At 35.3% G+C, this 18,790-nt stretch overlaps 2 protein-coding genes across 4 annotated transcripts; both read right to left on the bottom strand.

Moving 5' to 3' along the window:
• Positions 1–202: 202 nt before the first annotated feature.
• LOC123684237 (endoribonuclease CG2145-like) lies at positions 203–2,454 on the bottom strand. The gene is made up of 5 exons (XM_045623417.1): positions 2,198–2,454; positions 1,379–1,898; positions 1,129–1,325; positions 812–1,044; positions 203–559 (listed from the first exon to the last, which is right to left on the bottom strand). The coding sequence occupies exons 1-5, from the start codon at positions 2,265–2,267 to the stop codon at positions 326–328; spliced, it is 1,254 nt and encodes a 417-aa protein (XP_045479373.1). The 5' UTR covers positions 2,268–2,454; the 3' UTR covers positions 203–325.
• A 5,292-nt stretch (positions 2,455–7,746) lies between these two features.
• Positions 7,747–18,386, bottom strand: LOC123684215. 3 transcript variants are annotated; one of them, XM_045623406.1, is made up of 2 exons: positions 18,272–18,386; positions 7,747–8,207 (listed from the first exon to the last, which is right to left on the bottom strand). In XM_045623406.1, exons 1-2 carry the CDS (start codon positions 18,302–18,304, stop codon positions 7,908–7,910), a joined length of 333 nt encoding a protein of 110 aa, XP_045479362.1. In that variant the 5' UTR covers positions 18,305–18,386; the 3' UTR covers positions 7,747–7,907. The 3 variants fall into 3 exon arrangements, with proteins under 3 accessions (XP_045479362.1, XP_045479346.1, XP_045479355.1); XM_045623390.1 differs by lacking the exon at positions 18,272–18,386 and adding an exon at positions 16,896–17,034; XM_045623399.1 differs by lacking the exon at positions 18,272–18,386 and adding an exon at positions 13,476–13,781.
• Between the last annotated feature and the right edge of the window lie 404 nt (positions 18,387–18,790).

Here is an 18,790-nt window from a genome sequence, read left to right as displayed (position 1 = left end):
TTCAATAATAAGAAAAAATACCCACTGGATCGAACAGAAATTTCGAAATTTATCAATATCAAAATTAATCTTCTCATTGGAAGACCCTTTATCAACCTACAAGCATAAAATCACATCAGAAATTTAACTTGGTGAAAAGTTCACTAATTTAAAGAATTACAACTGGGTTTTTTAAACATTTTTATATTAAGTGAATAAAAACTCATTTTTTGTTTATTTATTTTATTAAAAAGAAAAGAAACATAAAATTTTCGCTAATAGAAAAAACAATTCATAAATTTGACAACAATATTCGTTGTTTTCCTGAAATAAAATAAGCTGCTTCTCAAATTTCTGGGAATGCACTTCCGATCAGCTTTTTACCATTATACATGAACGAATACGTTCTAATCACAAGACGCTTTCCACCAAGTTTCGAAGGGCATACTCTATCAGCCCGAAGGATGAAACAAGTTGAATACAGGGCCATTTCAAATTCTGGACTTGTCCCTATAAACATAGATCCAACAGGTTTGTTGATTCCGTGGAAGTCAAAATTGAATTTTAATATGGCTCCTTTCTGGAAAAAAAAAGATTGTTTCAATCAATTAATTGATGTTGCATAGGTATAGCTATTTGAAAATTGTTACTCCTAACCTAATTAGGCAAATGTCTAACTAACCTAACCTAATCGGGCAAATGTCTAACTAACCTAATCTAATTAGACAAATATCTAACTACCTAACCTAATTAGACAAATATCTAACTACCTAACCTAATTAGACAAATCTCAGCAGTCTATCTACTACAAAATTTCGGTATAAAAACCTACATTTCCCAGATCTATCTTCTTCAAATAACCCAAATAGTTTGCCCTGTGGCTAGATTCTTCCCTCTCAAAGTATAACCAATTATGAAGACCAGAAACATCTCCTTTTTTTATTTCAGCCAAAAAAACATGTTCGAAAGCGCTAGATCCAACCTTCTTCTTTGCTCTAGGGTATAAGTCAAACCACATTTCGTGCAGCAACTTCTCAAAGTCTCTTTCATTGCCACTAATAGCTCCTGAAACAATAGGAGAAAATCAAATGGAAATGTGAGCTAGAGGTTATGTTAGGTTAGATTTAAAAATTTCAATGATTTGCATACCTTTGTCCATCAAAAATTTTCTTGTAGCTCGCATGACTTCAGTATCTAATATTGCCCTTAAAAGAGTATTTTCTTCTTGTTTTTCCTGATTGGTATAATCTTCGTTCACATTGCTTTGCACAATGTAATTGTCATATAAAGGTTGCAATTTCGAAATTGTTGGAATTCTATATGCATCCCTTCTTATCGACAGTAGCCTGAAAAATAACATTTAGTCGATCTTCACTAAAATTTAAATTTATCAACTAACGGCAAAGGTGCTTCATCATTTTTTGATCTAGACGTAGTCCTACCCTGGTAATTTATTGTAACAAAACTGGCAGCATTGTTTGTATCCTTTGTCAGTAAATTCTCAGAAAACTCTCGTAACTCCTCATCAGTTGCCAGAGATGTGTCCTTTTTTATACCCGTAGATCCTCCCTGACTATTAGCTCCATTATCACTGAAACGAACCCCTGTGGAAGGATGAACTGTTGTTCTCAAGTTCAATTGTTGATGTCTATGATTTGAATTTGGTCGATTATTTACAGAGGTAGCATAGGAAGTATTGGGGCTCAAACGTTCGTTCCACTGTGCAACTTGTTGTCGAACAAAAGAGCTTTGCGTGGATGTTTGGACATTATTGTGGTGGTTATTATGTCTTCTTTCACCAATAGCGGGCCATTCATTGTTACTCAATCTAGAACCAGCAGTAGTCTGTGTCCTGAACTGGGTTTGTGAATTATTGATGTTTAAAGGTTGAATTGGAATGCCAAGGAATTCATCTTCGCCTTTAAATAAGATTTAAATATTGACATTAGTCAATAATGAAAGTGAATTTTAATGAGGTTAGAAGTGAACTGAATGGTGAAAGAAGAATGTAGTCGATTCAGAGGTTGATAGAGCTTTCTTCAATGTATTTTGACAAGTTTAAATCTTCAAATAATCAGTAATAGAGAATATCAACCATCTATAAAAATTAGATCACTTTCAATTTGTTTCATCAATGTGAATGAGCATGAATATTCGAATGCATAATGAAATGATTTTGTGTAGTAAATGATTCGAGGCATTAATAAGTTTTACTCACACATATATTCAGCGAAGAGCAATACAAAAACCAGAATACAAGATGATAAAACTGACCACAAAGGTGACATGTTTTCGTTTGGATAATATACGGCTTAAAACAATTTCCTTGCTTCAATCCATTTCGTATGAGGATAAGAGGAGTCAAAGTTGAGATTTCTCTGATATTAGCTAGTGAAGGCTAAATTAATCATAACAGATTCATTGTTTATTTAGATCAACTGTTTTAGCTACTGCTTTTGAGGTTAACACATGTCAAATATGAAAACAAAAGATCATTATAACTACTGTTGACGTTAGTGTCACTGTCTGTGAAGTCCCTACCGACTTCCTCGATGTCAGTGTCACCAACATTAGATATGGGTAGAAATAAATTTCATAATTCTATAAATATTTATTCTGGTTACTTCTTACATTGGTATGATACTTATATTTACAGATATTTCAACAAATTCATCTTCAATCAATCAAAAATATACAACACACGTACTTTTAATAATTATTTTTTTATCATATCACATTGTTGACCATCAGTGGGAAAAAAATGCAGCCCCAAATGACGAAACTTACACCAAGGACCACGAAGGTCCATGATCTCTGTTTGTCCCAACCAACTAGAACCTGTTTGGGCTGAACCTTTGTACTGGATATACTACGATTATCCTAGAACAGGAGAAAAAGATTATTTCATGATATGTCTTCTAATATATTTGTCTCATTCTTCTATTTATATCTGTGTTTGTCTGTCGGTATGTGTGTCCGTACATTCTTGTAAAAGCCTTAACTTAACCATCTGAAATTAGTCCATTCGTGTCTGCATCATTAAGTTATTCTCGATTGAACATGTCAGCTTACGAGTCAAAGTCTCAAAACTCTCAAAAACGTGTGGAAAGGCCGCTTTTCAGTGAAAGAACGTGCCGAAAGTAGTTTCAACGCTTCAAGAACGGTGATTTTTGACGTCGAAGACCAGCATGGCAGTGGGAACAGCTGCTTGCAAGGCAAAGATGGAAGGGATTTCTGCATCGCATTGTGATTGTAGACTAAAAATAGGTTCATTACGATAATCCTAAGCGAAGAAAATCATGGGGATATCCCGGCCATGCTTCCACGTCGACGTCCAAACCAAATGTTCACGGTTCCAAGGTCATGTTCAGTATTTGGTGGGACCAGCTCGGCGTAGTGTATTATGAGTTATTAAAACCGACTGACACAATCACGGGCGATCGTTATCAAATGCAATTAATGCGTTTGAGCCGATAATTGAGAGACAAACGGCTATAATACAACGAGAGACATGATGAAGTGATTTTCTCTAATTCTGTGGTTATTCCGTTTATTCTTCCATATCTTGTAGAATAAAATCGTTCGAGAATACGCACAGTTTTCATGGTTTTATTTTATTATTATATGTTAGTACTCCGAACTTTCCGCCACGGCTTTATCTGTCAATTCATCAATTTTCCTTGAAGAAATCAGTTCTGTCAACCAACATTTTTCAATGCAAAAATCACTAAATGATATTTATGGAAATATTTCAATAATTTCAATGAAAATGCAATGAATCTGAGAAAATAATGTATAATACTCGTACAGAAAGCTCAATCTACCTCTCGTTCATTCAAAAACTCGCCACTACGTGGCTCGTTTTTGTATTTTGAACTCGTGGAAGAATATCAATGCCTTCTGCACTTGTATTATAAATGGCTATTACAGCATGACAATACTCGACTTCATGTTGTAAAAGTGGTCAAGACATACTTGGAAACGTTGAGTCCTACCCCACCCGCCGTATTCTTCAGACGTTGCTCCTTGGACTATCACTTGTTTCGATCAATGGCACACGGCCTGGCTGATCAGCATTTCCGGTCTTATGAAGAAGTAAAGAATTGGATCGATTCGTGGATCGCTTCAAAAGATGACCAGTTTTTTCGTACGCTGCCCGAAAGATGGGAGAAAGTAGTGGCCAGCGATAGACAATAGTTTGAATCATAAATGTAAAACCATTTTTTTACAATAAAGCCTCGAATTTCGTAAAAAAATACGACGGAAGCAAAGTTGTACGCCTATTTGTATCTAATTTAAATGAAATTCGTTATGAGAATTCAGTTTGGGACGTAGATGGTCTCATATAAAATTCATACGTGTTGAGCAAAGAGATATTTACTTTTTTGAATATGGGGTGTACGTTGCGTATGCTTAAATAAGAACGGATTATTATGGTAATTGTACTAGTATTCGATAATGGTACTATATCTCTCAAATTATTGTGCTCAAATTTCGTGTCAACATATAGAGCATTGAAAAAAAGAGTTATTTAAAAGATTCAATAGAAAGCAGAAATTGGTGAACAAAGACATCCATAGAAGCATATATAATTTAAATTAGATATTTTGACACAAATGAAGCGAAACAGTTCACAATTAGAACATAGAGTCACTTTGTTTGTTGTGAACCTTACAATTCGAAATATTATCTTATCTTTGAATCAATCAGTGGAATTATTCTATTATTATTGAAGGATTTGGTGCTTTCCTAGAATTTTTAGCGTTCAAAAATGATTGATCGGATTATCAAGTGAGAGTTACCAATAAATCGAATGGTTTCAATTCAGAAATGCAACTTTGTATGCAATTCGCAACGTTCAGACATTTAATCAAGAATCAAATATTTACCTGTGACAAGAAAGCGTTGGGAACCACTGCAGCAGTCAAAACCTCCCTACTGGTATTCATTTTCACAACAGATATGAATAGTCCTATTGTAGAATCAGCCACTGACGATAACAGTTCGATTGTGAGTATAATTTACAGCCGATATCAAATAAAAAAAAATTCGCTGATAACACGATTATCGCTATTGATTCAAACTAGCACTGATCAAAGATTACAATTGGAAGATTGGACATTCGAAATTTTAGATGCGATTCTCTTTTATGAGAATTCACTGAGCTATCTTTATTCCAAACGCTTTGATAGCCATTGGATGAATGTTATTGTGTACAGTGCAGTGAAATTCATTCTGCAATAGATGAGGAATAGTCGGTTGCCTTGGGATCGAATTAATAATTTGTTTACATTATTTAGCAATTACTAAGCTATGATATATCAGTAATGACGAATAGAACTCCTAGAGATGTGTACAGGTGTATACATTTGATCACGTTTTGGTTTATTATTTTCAATAATATATACTTTGAGAATCGTTTCGGCAGTGACGGCTCGTCAGAAAAGGCAGTGAACTTGAAAAAATCGGATAATAATGCATTTAACACATAACTGAAAAGTTTTCCAATAAAATGTTTCATTTTGAATAGCCCGCTATCTGGACAGCTGTCACTTTTGGAGCTGTCTTCTTTTGACATTTGACAAGTAAAAACTACGCCATTATTCTAAGTGGTATGATACATGCTTCAATAACTCATTGAAATTGTTGAAATTCACTTCGAAAATGGTGAAGATTTGGCAGTCATCTTCTCAGACGGTGATGGTGAAACCGGTGGAAAAACATGAGCAGTTGGGACAAGTTAGTGATGTGACAAATCGAAACTGTGTACGTCGCTCAAAAAGACCTCCCTTGATTTCTCAAAAATACACTCATCTTTATCAAAATGAAAACTTTTATTGGAAAACCCTTTACTTGTGTTTTTTTTGGTAGCTGCTGAATACAAAGGGTAAAGTTTCGGGTATAAATTTTATAACCCCTACCCTAGAAGCACAAAATCACGTGTTTTTTGACATTTTTCATCACACCTTCTTTTCTAACTTACAGGAGGTCAATTTTTCGTTGGGACGCCCATAGTGCTTACATTTTCCAGGAATATTATAAAATTACCCAAAAGCCTTCTAAAAATTCAATGCTAGCTATAAATTCGTTCCATGCATGAATTATTAGTCATTAAGTTAAATTTAAACTCAGGTGCTTCTATTGCTCAAGAATTATTATGAAAATATAAACGCATTTACCTAACTTATGTCGAACTATTCAATTTTTATCGTTGAATTTCCCAGAATATTTATGACATTGCATTTCCTTATCAGTTGTTACTAACAAAGCGTAACTTAACCATAATACCGCCTAAATTTGCATGTTCTTTATTATTCGATTATTTGGATTGAAAATTTTCGTCGAAAACAAACAATAATAGTGTGAATATACTTATCAGAATTAGGGAATTCCCTTTTAATTTGAAAAGGGTGTTTTTTTTAGAGCTATAGAACTTTAAATTGCAATAAAACAACGATGGATTATTCGATTGACATGAATTTTATTTATCCGATAATTTTGTGGCATTACATTTTAAATATGATTTCTGGCATATGACCGCCATGGCTGGCTCGGATGTAGTCCAATCTGGACGTCCAATTTTCGATGACTTTTTCCAACATTGTGGCCGTATATCGGCAATAACACGGCGAATGTTGTCTTCCAAATGGTCAAGGATTTGTGGGTTATCCGCATAGACCAATGACTTAACATAGCCCCACAAAAAGTAGTCTAACGGTGTTAAATCACAAGATCTTGGAGGCCAATTCACAGGTCCAAAACGTGAAATTAGGCGGTCACCAAAAGTGTCTTTCAATAAATCGATTGTGGCATGAGCTGTGTGACATGTTGCGCCGTCTTGTTGGAACCACAGCTCCTGGACATCATGGTTGTTCAATTCAGGAATGAAAAAGTTAGTAATCATGGCTCTATACCGATCACCATTGACTGTAACGTTCTGGCCATCATCGTTTTTGAAGAAGTACGAACCAATGATTCCACCAGCCCATAAAGCGCACTAAACAGTCAGTTTTTCTGGATGTAACGGTGTTTCGACATACACTTGAGGATTAGCTTCACTCCAAATGCGGCAGTTTTGTTTGTTGATGTAGCCATTCAACCAGAAGTGCGCTTTATCGCTAATGGACATAGTGCGCGATACGTATTCCGCACAGAACCATTATTTTCGAAATAAAATTGCACTATTTGCAAGCGTTGTTCAGGCGTGAGTCTATTCTCGATGAATTGCTAAACCAAAATGAGAATAAATCACTTGACAGCTGTTAAATCAGTCACCATCTTGAACAGTCATGCCAACTTAAAGTTATATACCTCGAAAAAAAACACCCGTTACTAGGCGTTGTTGCCAATTTGTGAAAGAGAAACGCAGCACTCCGTGATCTAAAATCTCATATTTAAAAAAAATAGCACTGACGTGAAGTCAAAAGCTTTTGCAAGAAATTAACATTTTGGCATTTCTTCAAGCCGTTCTGAAAATAACATAAAAAATCAGTCCATTCTCTGAATAACATTTCATGGTTCAGATGATTATCATCAGAACAAAAAACTTGATGATTTGTATAAGTAATTGTGAAGTAGGAGGGAGAAAAAAAATCTTATAAACCATGCTTGAAAATATTGTACTTCTCTCTCATAGAAAAGGGATTCAGCTCTTCAAACATTCTCCTAAGTGAAGACTAGGGCTATCCTTATAGACAGAGGTGTTCCACAAGGATTATCCCTTGACCCATAAATATTCGTCTCGAACAACCTGTCCAATATAAAACATATCTTATCATTTATTTATTTGAAACTTAAATATATCTCGATATATGTAAAAAACATTGTACATGACGGTATTCTGAAGATTTGTATATACAAAAACAAAAACAAACACACATGTAGAATGATACTGTCCCATGTAGCTAGAGCACATAACAAAATCACTGTCAAATAACATCGTAATGCTTCAATAGAGCGTACGTTATTGCCCAAATGATTAATAATACTATAAGTCCAACTAAAAAAATTGTCTTCTTTATGTGCCATGGGCTGTCTGCCAAATTGGGTGGGTGGTATCTTTGTCTGGCCTCGTGGCAGTGTATGGGTTTGCAAACTGTGTCTGGTAAGGCCATCCTTGGTGCTCCTGAGCTCTGTCCTTGGCTCTGGTTCATGTTCTTCAGTTCTGTATCAACGCGGACTTTTCCTTTCTCTCCTAAGTCCTGATGTCTCTGTGACGGCTTAGCCATCTGCAAAGAAAAAACACGTTTAGGTATATAGTACTATCATTTGTACTAAAAATTGTACTCGGCAACCGCAAGTACTTAATAGCATTTTCAATGAAAAGTTTACTCAGGAACTCGAAATACACAGCATTTTTACTAGGAAACTCCAAGTGCTCAGTTTCGTAATGAAAATTGTACTCGCGAAATCTAAATACTAGCATTTGTACTAAAAATTGTACTCGGGCACTACAGCTACCTAATATTATTTTCAATGGAAATTCTACTCAGGAACTCGGAGTACATAACATTTGTACTAGGGAATTTCAAGTGCTCAGCTTTTGTAATGAAAATTGTACTCGCGAATTCTAAATACTAGCATTTGTACTAAAAATTGTACTCGGGAACTGCAGCTACATTTTCAATAAAAATTCTACTCAGGAACTCGAAATACATAGCATTTGTAGATACTAGAGAACTTCAAGTGCTCAGCTTCTGTAATGAAAATTGTACTCGCAAAATCTAAATACTAGCATTTGTACTAAAAATTGTAGGTACTGAGGCTGTCGAAATATTCAGCATTTGTACTCGGGAATTGCAAATACACAGCATGTGTGCTAAAAACTGTGCTCGGGAAGTTTAAGTACCAGTATTTGTGGTAAAAATGTACTCGGGAACTCGAAGTACTGTGCATTTTACTCGGGAACTTTAAGTACCAGTACCTATATGTGGCAAAAATTGTACTCGGGAACTCGAAGTACTTAGCATTTGTACTCGGGAACTCCAAGTACTCAGCATTTGTATTGAAAATTATTTGGAAGATGGATATGATGATTATGAAATCTGAATTCGCTATGTTACTCTGATTTTGGTCCGTTATTTTTATAATGAATTCTGAAATAAGTTTCTTCGAAATTGTCGACAAGCAAAAACGCATTTCTTATATTTTCATATTTTATCGAATGACACAAATCAACCTCTTATTCGATTATGGAGTATTTGAAGTGGGCTAGTAGAGCACTATCACTTGATCAAATTAATTGAGGTGAATGAGCTCTTAAAGCATTCAAGTCTAGTCAGATAGCAGGTAGGTATGTATTTAAAAATCAATTCACTGATACGATTGATAAAGTCGGGTTATCGTTTCCAATAATAAATATCTTGAAATAATTCTAAGAATTCTAAGGTCTTGAAAATTTCACAGTTCGCATTCAAATATGGCTTGAATATAAAAAAATATTTTCAAATGTATAGAGGTGAAATAAATTCTCATGGCCAATGTCAGAAATCATTAAATATAGATTGTCCATTCGATTTTATAGCTGGATGCACATAAATGGATTCAGCCTACAATTATTTGGAAAAAATACTGAAGCTTATTAAAGATGAGATTTGACTGTTTTTTCGATACGGCATATTTTATAAACCTAAGTGTATTTCTCCGTTTATCAAGAAGAATCTCAGATCGTACGAAAAAAATTTTTTGTAGCGAATCATTATACGAGTGAATATTTCTAAAACAATCGAGACTTGGACAGATAAAAAACATGAAATTATCAAATGTCTGATCATTTAAATGTATATTCAGCAGCTGGATTCGAACCCGGATAAATTCGTTCCGAAATTCGAAGGAAAATTTCAATAATTCATAATTTGGAGACTAAAAGAGCTAAAGGACTTTGTGGAAAAAAAAAATTATTTTTCTTTGAATAAGTTTCAGAGAAATTATTTTCTTGAATATTGGTTCCTTGAGTTTTTACTTTTAGAATTCAAGGATCTTGATCTCGAGTTAGGGGTATGAATGAGCAACCGATTTTTGTACCACATTTCATGCAAATATCTGTTATAGTTTTCGAGAAGAGTTCTGGAGGGTCGACGAATTTTATTTATTATTATTGAAAAAAATCAACCAAAACTTTATACTCTTGAAAATAAAAAAAAGTACATTTTCTAGAAGTGAATTACTTTGAAAAATTTTCAAGGCGGCTCAGAAAAAAATGTTTAAAATTTTTCCTCGTAAAACGGTGGCAGATAAAAAATAATTGCAGGAGATCAAAAAGTCTTCAAGAGAAAAATAGACTTCTTTCATCATTTTCAAACCTCCAATGAAAGAAAATATTTCAAAAGAAATATTGCTTTCCTCTGAGTTTCAAATGTCATTGACCTACCACAAACAAAATTTTCGAAGGAAAAATGCGACATTATTCCAAAAAAATATATCACCCTGTAGATTTTTACGAGTAATTGATATTTCATATGTTAACCTTAGAGCGCATTAACTTCATCAAATTTCACCTGAACATCTTGAGAAGTGCAGATGCTATTAGAAAAAAAATTGTGAAAACATGAAAAAAGTCAAACATTGAACACTCTATATCTTGAAAATGAAGAGTAGCGGATTCATATACAATATTCTGTTGTACCTCCAAGTGAGGAACAGCCTGTATTCACCTCTTCATGCCTTTAAAATTGTCTTATTCAACACTTTGATTTTCGTTCTTTAAAATTTATTTTGAGACTTCTTGAGCTAGGATGATGAAGTCATGCGAATTGGAAATAAATTTTTTTCAATAATGCTCTTAATCAGTTGAAATAATAAAGCAAAAGTACATGTCAAAAAAAAAACGGACACCGAAAAGTGTACCAATCATTTCCGAAAAAAAAATCATACCTGTACCAATTTCACTCAAAAATCAACTCTCTATGCACATTTCAAGCACACCGGACCCTCTCGTCTGCACCGATCTCAGTTCTGGTGGCAGCAATTGGCAATATTATCATTGCCCACACTGTTATTAGCTCGTCAGGACCCCAATTATTTGACTAACCGCACTCTAGACAACTCGTTGGCTAGATCTAACTCGAACCGTGTTTTCGCCACGGTGTAGCCCTGTTTACGAAATCCCACGATTACGCGATACTACACAGTTGGCAGTCTTGGTTTGGTATCCCGAAACCACAGATAACGCCATCGGTGTCTTTGGCGGTCGTACTTCTGGCAGTGCAATCTCTGTGGATGTTTTTGTCGATAAGATCGCGTTCGATCTTATCGATCTATCGATCGAGCAGGATATTTGGCGATATTTTACAAAATAAGGACATGGAAGACCACAAGGTTGGAGTGAATATACATTAGATCGTGTCAACAAGTTTTTACTTCTGATTACAGCCTCTAGGGGTTATACCTCAGAGTAATAAACATTGATAGAGGGAGCATATGTCATTTTTAGTGAGCAAATTTTGTTCCCAACATGAACTATCAAATTTGACATGAAGCGCGCGGAAATGAAAACATATCAGTGATACGATATTTCGCTCAATTCGCGAGTTTCTCAAAAAAGAACGCACTTCTTATGTCCCATAGTGAATCAACGTTTCATATTAACTCAAAATATTTTGAAATAAATACCTAAATATATCAGAAATTCAGAAAACAAACTTCAAGCGCACCAAACGACGTGAAACAACCGATGACACTAGGAGAGCAAAAGTTGCCAAACCTTGGATATCAGAAGAAAATAAATATTCTGCTTATTATAAATTCGACAATTAGGAAAAATATTGGATTCCAAATATTCAAATTTGCATATTTAACCAGGAATCACTCAAATAAATATATTTCATTCAATATAATATACATTCATAACGATATAGTAAAATTGTGGATTTGAAAATATATCACAATCCGACAACTTAATCTAATAAATTATGAGGATGAATAAAGCAGAAATATTATTCCCCCTCGAATCAGAAATTGACATTTTCATTTCAAAGCCAGAAAATCGAGGAGTTAAGCTTTCGTTGGACCACACTGTATAGTACATACAAAAGTTGTGTGCTCTCCATGGGCGCATGGAAAAAAGAGCGCACAAAAGCTACTGATGTCAAGGCAGTTTATTCCTTTGATTTTCGTCTCCTAACTCAATAGAAAGGCTCAGCGAATCGTGATGATGTATTCACTTAATCATAAATAAATTTTAGTAAATCAACATTTATTCAACTGCATTATAAATATCCTATCTCATACAAATATCCTATCTCAATATAAATAAAAAACATATCTCTTTCTCTCTTGGGATTTACGAATCCATCTAACATTTCACTCAATAAAAAGTTAAAACGTATTTTTTCTTAAATTCGACTTTACTCGTCAACATAGTAACCTTCCAAAGTGATACGTGCATTTCAACGCTCCTCTAACTTTTCAACACTTTTCCTGAACGAAAATTCGTTTTTACATTCGCAATAGGTTTCAACCTAGGCAATCACTTCTTCATTAGAGCCAAATTTCTTTGCTTGTAGCACATTTTAATCGTTGTTGTCTGAGCAGAATCTGAATAATATTTATCATGCCATTGCTTTGCTTGTACAATATTTTTCCATAAAAAAATATTGTTGTATCAATACACGAAATTCATTCCTATCCACTTTTCAAACACCAACAAACGTGATCTCACTTAACCTTCTATATCTCGATTCAAACTTAACCCTATGTTACGCATCTTTTGAAGCTTGGCACCATAGAGTAGTAAACATAGATAGTGGGAGTATACGCAATTTTTACATGTCCCCAACATGGTTAGATTACGTTGTCGGATTGTGATATATTTTCAAATGCACAACTTTACTATATCGTTATGAATGAATATCATATTGAATGAAATATATTTATTTGAGTGTTTCCCGATTAAATATGCAAAGTTGAATATTTGGAATCCGATATTTTTCTTATTGTCGAATTTATAATAAGCAGAATATTTATTATTTTCTGTATTTACTTGCTGAAATCCAAGGTTTGGCAGCTTTTGCTCTCCTAGTGTCATCGGTTGTTTCACGTCGTTTGGCGCGCTTGAAGTACGTTTTCTGAATTTCTGATATATTTAGGTATTTATTTCAATATATTTTGAGTTAATATGGAACGTTGATTCACTATAAGAAGTGTGTTCTTCGTGGAGAACTCGCGAATTGAGTGAAACATCGTATCACTGATATGTTTTCATTTCCGCGCGCTTCATGTCAAATTCGATAGTTAATGTTGGGGACAAAATTTGCTTACTGAAAATGACATATGCTCCCTCTATCTATGTTCATTAACCTGAGCTTGGCACTAAAAAAAAGTGGTATCACACTGACGGTACCATCTGTGGGGCAAGCTCTGGACTTATAGAGTCACGTGTTAAACAGCATCCGATTGAATCTCGTGAGATCAAAATCCCCCTCAAAAATAACCATTTCCAATAAGAAAATATCGCAGAATTAAAAGAAAAAAAACTGACAGCTTTCATCTGCACTTACGCAATTATCTTCCACAGCATCCGAGAGACAAGTGATCAAGATATCTCCAGTTCTAACCATTGCACAATCAAAACAACACTGGTACCGATATCAAATTCAACCATCAAACTTTACCACCTCTGTCCAACCAAAGAACACTTCTTCGACAAATTCGCTTTCACTCTATCGATAGTTAATAAACTTCGCGATAATTTTTATAATCTCGGGAGAGAACTGTGTCGAACGAAAGCGAAGATATTGGTTGGTCGAACGCCGGAAACACCAGTCGATATTTACCTTGCCGCTCTGTTGGTACCAAATGGAACAATTGCCTACCTCCAGCGACCGTGACTTACGTAACTACATAACTAACTGCTCGATGATGATGATGCTGGGCTGTTATCGGTAATCTGATGTTAGGGTACTTAAACATCTATTTGTGTTTAACGCCCTTTCGATAACGATGTTGTCATCTAGTAATAGAATCTACGATCTAAAGATGCCTATTATAGTTGTAGACGAAACGTCAGGTAAAAACCCGACTAAACCACGGCTCGAAAGCATGAATTTTTCAAAATCTGTTGATGATGTTCGGTGATCAAATGTTGATGCTCACTGAGGCGACTATCGCTTTGAAAATTGAGTTTATTGCCATAACAGATTTCATGAGGTTCTACCCTCTGGCATGTATAAAAAACGCAATCTTCCCTCTGCTTGTTCTTCGCCCCTCGGCCATTCGAGCGTCAAATGACGCATATATTCTCTTTGCCTAGCCTAAGTACACTTCTCTATAGAAATTTAATTCAATTTTCTCTTTGCGACATGTCGCCCAAATGCGCGTAAGCCTTTTGGCGGCGTAAAGCGTGACGCGTCAGGTGACGCTCACATTCCAATTTGTAAGCGTCAACGTTAACTGTTGACGCTCATTTGACTAATTCCGTCAACTAAGGATCAACAATCTTTCCTTTGCTATTTCCCTGGCCATTTTGGTGAAACGTCGGTACGCAAAATCGTCTCGTAATTGTCTATCAGGTATTCAAACGTCAATTGACGCATCTCTTATCTTTGCGCCGCCTAAGTAAGCTTGTATTCATTCAATTCAAGGTGAACCCATTGGGCTGAAATAAATATCAACGCTCCGACAATCTTCCCTTTGCTAAATGTCGTCTAAATGCGCATAAACCTTTTGGTGACGCATAGAGAAAAAACGCGTCAGTTTACACTTAGATCTCAACAGGTGAAAAACGCATCGATGCTTCACGGAAATGGCCTTATATTCAAGATTCTTGAGCGTCAAGGTTGAATGTTGACGCTCATTTAACGAAGTACGTCTATTAGGGATCAGCAATATTCTCTTCGATTTTTCTCAGCCATTTTGGTGAAACTTCAGTAGGCAAAATCGTCTCGTACTTTCCCTATCCAATGAGTTCGAACGCCAATTGACGCGTTTGTTCTATTCGCGTCAGTCAGTCTATTCCAACTGCTATTCCCCAGGGAAATTACCGAGTACCAGGAAAAAATGAGATTATATTGTTGATCCAAGCCTTATTTCTTCGATGTTTGTCTCGACTCACGATGGGAAGCGTCAATCTTGTGCAGAATCAGTTAATTGACGCATATCTTCGAGGATCTCCTCTTTCCGGCGCTTTGTCTAAGACTGTATCTATTAGGCGATACGATGTGAAGGATACCCGATAGGAAAACGCCCTGTATCACGAAAACGAGAGTCCTGCACTAACTAAAATGTCATTTCCCAACTCACACAGATGTTATCTATCTTCATCTGAACGTTGTCCCACTGGTCATCGGACACCCTGTATAAACACTATCAGGCAACTGATGCTAATGTTTTCTTTAAGAGAAGCGTCAATATTTTCGAAAACCGCGTACTAATGTTACGCATAGTGTTGAGTATAGTATAGAACATACAGATGTCATCTATCTTTATCTGAGCGTTGTCACATATGTCACCAGACACCCTGTATAACACGTGTTGACCTAGTATGCCGGCATCGATAAAATGACACTTCGCCTAAGGAAGCACTGTGAGGAAGTACAATTTAGTACTTGAATGTGAATGAACTACAATTTGGTCCACTGAATTCTTAGGTATTTGTTTAAGAGGCCAACACACTCGCCAGAAAAGGAGTACAAACTCCAATTTTATTGGCTCAGGACTTTTCTGTGGTATAGGCAAATGTACCCACGGAAAAGAGTTTCAGAAGAAAAAAACCGAAAGATAAACACTCTGGTAGAATCTTCCTAGGTTGGATCATTACAAAAAGATTCTTCAAAACTTTGATACTGCGAGATACACCTCCTCACATGATTACTTACAGGAACATTGCTGCCCCAGGAAGCAACTCATGACAATGAATCTAGCAGAAAACAATGAGTGCAGATTCTTTTGTAAGGAGTAAGAAACTCCGGATCACCTGGTGATGGAATGCTTCACCATTTTCAACCAATCCAAAAAAATGCTTTGGACAAGAATTGAAGAAGTGAGAAAGTAACCTACTAGAAACCATCTCAAGATACTGGAGTTCCCCCTCCTTCTGTAACTGAAGGGTGAGCTGTAGATTACGACGACTAATGGCGAGAACAGCTCTGATGAGGGACACAATAGACCATAAGGTCTTGGTGCAATGAAACCCCCATTAATGCTACTATTTAGGTATTTGTGTTCTGCGAGAACAACTCGGATGGGGGTCGCAATAGACCATAAGGTCTTGGTGCAACGAAATCTCCCTTAAATCTACAGTCTAGGTATGTGTTCATCGTCGTTCCGATAACGATATCTTCAGGAATTGAAACATCTGATCTAACGTCATCTATGGAAAGGATAATTTATTTGGTAATTCAATTTCCTGTACTGCGGAAGACAAACACGAGAAAAGTACGGATGCTCCTGTCCATAGGCAGCTATAAGCGACCATCTACCCGTTCAGGTGCTCACCCTGTCAAAAACTGCCACCGTCACATGACAATTCATGCTGTACCTACTTCGTTACTTTGTATCTGTCAATGTTTATGAATCTGGTGTAAGATGTTGTGACCTTTACTAGGAAGAGCAATTATGAGTGAGATTGAAGATTTTTAGAAATTTACCATACAAGTATACGCGTTCATACAAAGTTTTCGTGACATTCAGCAAGGCGATATTTGAGTTTCACAAGTTACTGGCAGTGGTAAGGAGATCTTATATTCACTATTTGCACACATTCATTGTTATACTCGTATATATTACAGCATAAACTTTACTGCTGACCCTATATTCGAATGAATAAATAGTGACGTTTCAAAAAATTATGGATTACGACCATAGAAGTTTGATAGGCCAGTGAATAATGATCGGTGATTAATGTCATCATTATTCCCTGGCTCATCGATGTTAATATTAATGTCATACTGCTATTCCCACTGAAAAACAATGCAACTCACTCTGAAAGACCTTATGCACATGTAAAACGTTGGCGTGTAACCCGCAATGGCGAAAATGATGACTCGAAAGAACATTGTCGTTGCAACACTTCTAGTAGTGCGATAACAAAGATGCCGGATGGATTTATAAACATTATATCGATGAAAAGAAACCGCCATTGCTCTATTATCGAAATTGAGATTATTCAGTAGAAAAATCGTGAACACAAAACAGGCTTTTGTGCTGTTTCAACCGAGATAAACGCTATGAGTTACACGATGATTCTACTTTTATTGGGACGTTCATTCTCTCGGGTTTTGGTTACGATAGAGAAGAGTATAAAAAAAATTGTAATAACTGCATAATCTCCGATAGATCGATCTGTGCAAACAATATTTGTAATTTTGACTCCTGCCAAAATATCAAGTGCGGTGATACTTTTCTTATTGAAAATCTACACCACTGTTTTTTCTCGAAAAAAATTGTTTCATTTCTGAAATTAAGTGGAACAACTCGATTGTCTCGAAAATGATACAATCTATGAAAAAATTTAAAATACCTTTTTTTCAATGAAGCTTTGTTGATTTCAGAAATGAAACAATATTTTCGAAAAAAAGGCAGTGTTGCAGATTTACAATAAGAAAAGGATCATCGCACCCCTACATCTACGCCACTTGATAATTTTGGCAGGAGACAAACATTACATTTTCAAGAACAAATCTTCAAACCTAAAAATAAAAATAGAGTTAAGTAAAACCCTGATTTTTTTTCAAACTTTAACGAAGCTTGTTAGGATATATAGTTCTTGTATCAGGCCGCCAAAGTTCTTGCACTAAAATCTGGACCACCCTGTATATATACCAATTTTAAAGATGAATCAGAAGAATGAGTGTACAAAGTTTTTAATTCGCGTCATCAGATTGAGGTTTATGAATGGAAATCATTAAAATAGCGCAATACACCTGAATAACAAAACAATAAAAATTATCACTCTTTAAAAGTAAAACGAAAGTAATCGAACTACATGGAACAACGTTATATCTTCTCAAACACATCTACTGGAAGACTACCTAGTATTGATATTTACAATTAAGTAACTGTAAAAGTTATTTAACCTGCAACAAACCTTTTAAGTGTTTCTCAACTCTTTAAAAGCGATGATGATACTACTTAACATAGTTTTACAAGATTGACTATCATTTCGATTCACTTGCAATGACATACAAGTATCGAATTTTACTGCAGTTATCTAATAATGTCTTGTTTTCTTTTCGTTATTATGTAATCGTCGAAGACTGCATTTGAGTTTGAAGGAAGAATTAATACAATAAGAATAAGAATATCCAAAGAGAATACAATTGAATTTTGTTATTTAAGCAGTTTTATTTTTACTTACCACGGCTCTCCATAACTTCCTGATTTTGGACATTAGGTGATCTCTTCCATCTCATGAAATTTCGAAAATTTTGAATAACTTCACTAGCATTTCAAAAGTGACACAAAATGACAAATGCGCTTTTTTCATAGAAAAAAGACGTCCAACAATATTGTTGTGATCACTGATTAGATTTTGATTGAAAAAAATTCAAGTGAGGTGAATTCAAGATTGGTGAAACTTCAATTCATTTCCGTAGATGGCGCTATTGAATGAGTGCCACAGGAAATGTTGCGGAAATCAACTGAAGCTTTACCGATCTCTTATCTCATGATTTTATAGAGATGTGAAATAAACTTGTGGATTGTAAGCTCACAAATTAGAAGACCCAATAGAAAAACTTGTGAAAGAGTTCCTTTTACTCAATTAGTTAAGAAATTATACTTCTATACTATTGAGTGCAATATCGAAATATTTTTCAAAGGTATAAAACCACCACATTTGAAATTTTTAGCTTTATTGTATGCTAAATAGAATATG

Source organism: Harmonia axyridis, chromosome 1 (genome assembly GCF_914767665.1).
Source record: "Harmonia axyridis chromosome 1, icHarAxyr1.1, whole genome shotgun sequence".
NCBI lineage: Eukaryota > Metazoa > Arthropoda > Insecta > Coleoptera > Coccinellidae > Harmonia > Harmonia axyridis.
The sequence above is the reverse complement of the archived record's forward strand: the minus strand, read 5'-3'. Positions and strand labels throughout refer to the sequence as shown.

Coding starts and splice junctions, on each gene's coding strand:
- LOC123684237 (XM_045623417.1), bottom strand. CDS start 2,267: ATGTCACCTTTGTGGTCAGTTTTATCATCTTGTATTCTGGTTTTTGTA. Junction 1,326..1,378: donor AATGATGAAGCACCTTTGCC/GTTAGTTGATAA, acceptor GTTATTTTTCAG/GCTACTGTCGATAAGAAGGG. Junction 560..811: donor AGAAGATAGATCTGGGAAAT/GTAGGTTTTTAT, acceptor TTTTTTTTCCAG/AAAGGAGCCATATTAAAATT.
- LOC123684215 (XM_045623390.1), bottom strand. CDS start 16,970: ATGTTCTTTCGAGTCATCATTTTCGCCATTGCGGGTTACACGCCAACG. Junction 8,208..16,895: donor TGTGCATAAGGTCTTTCAGA/GTGAGTTGCATT, acceptor TTTTCTTTGCAG/ATGGCTAAGCCGTCACAGAG.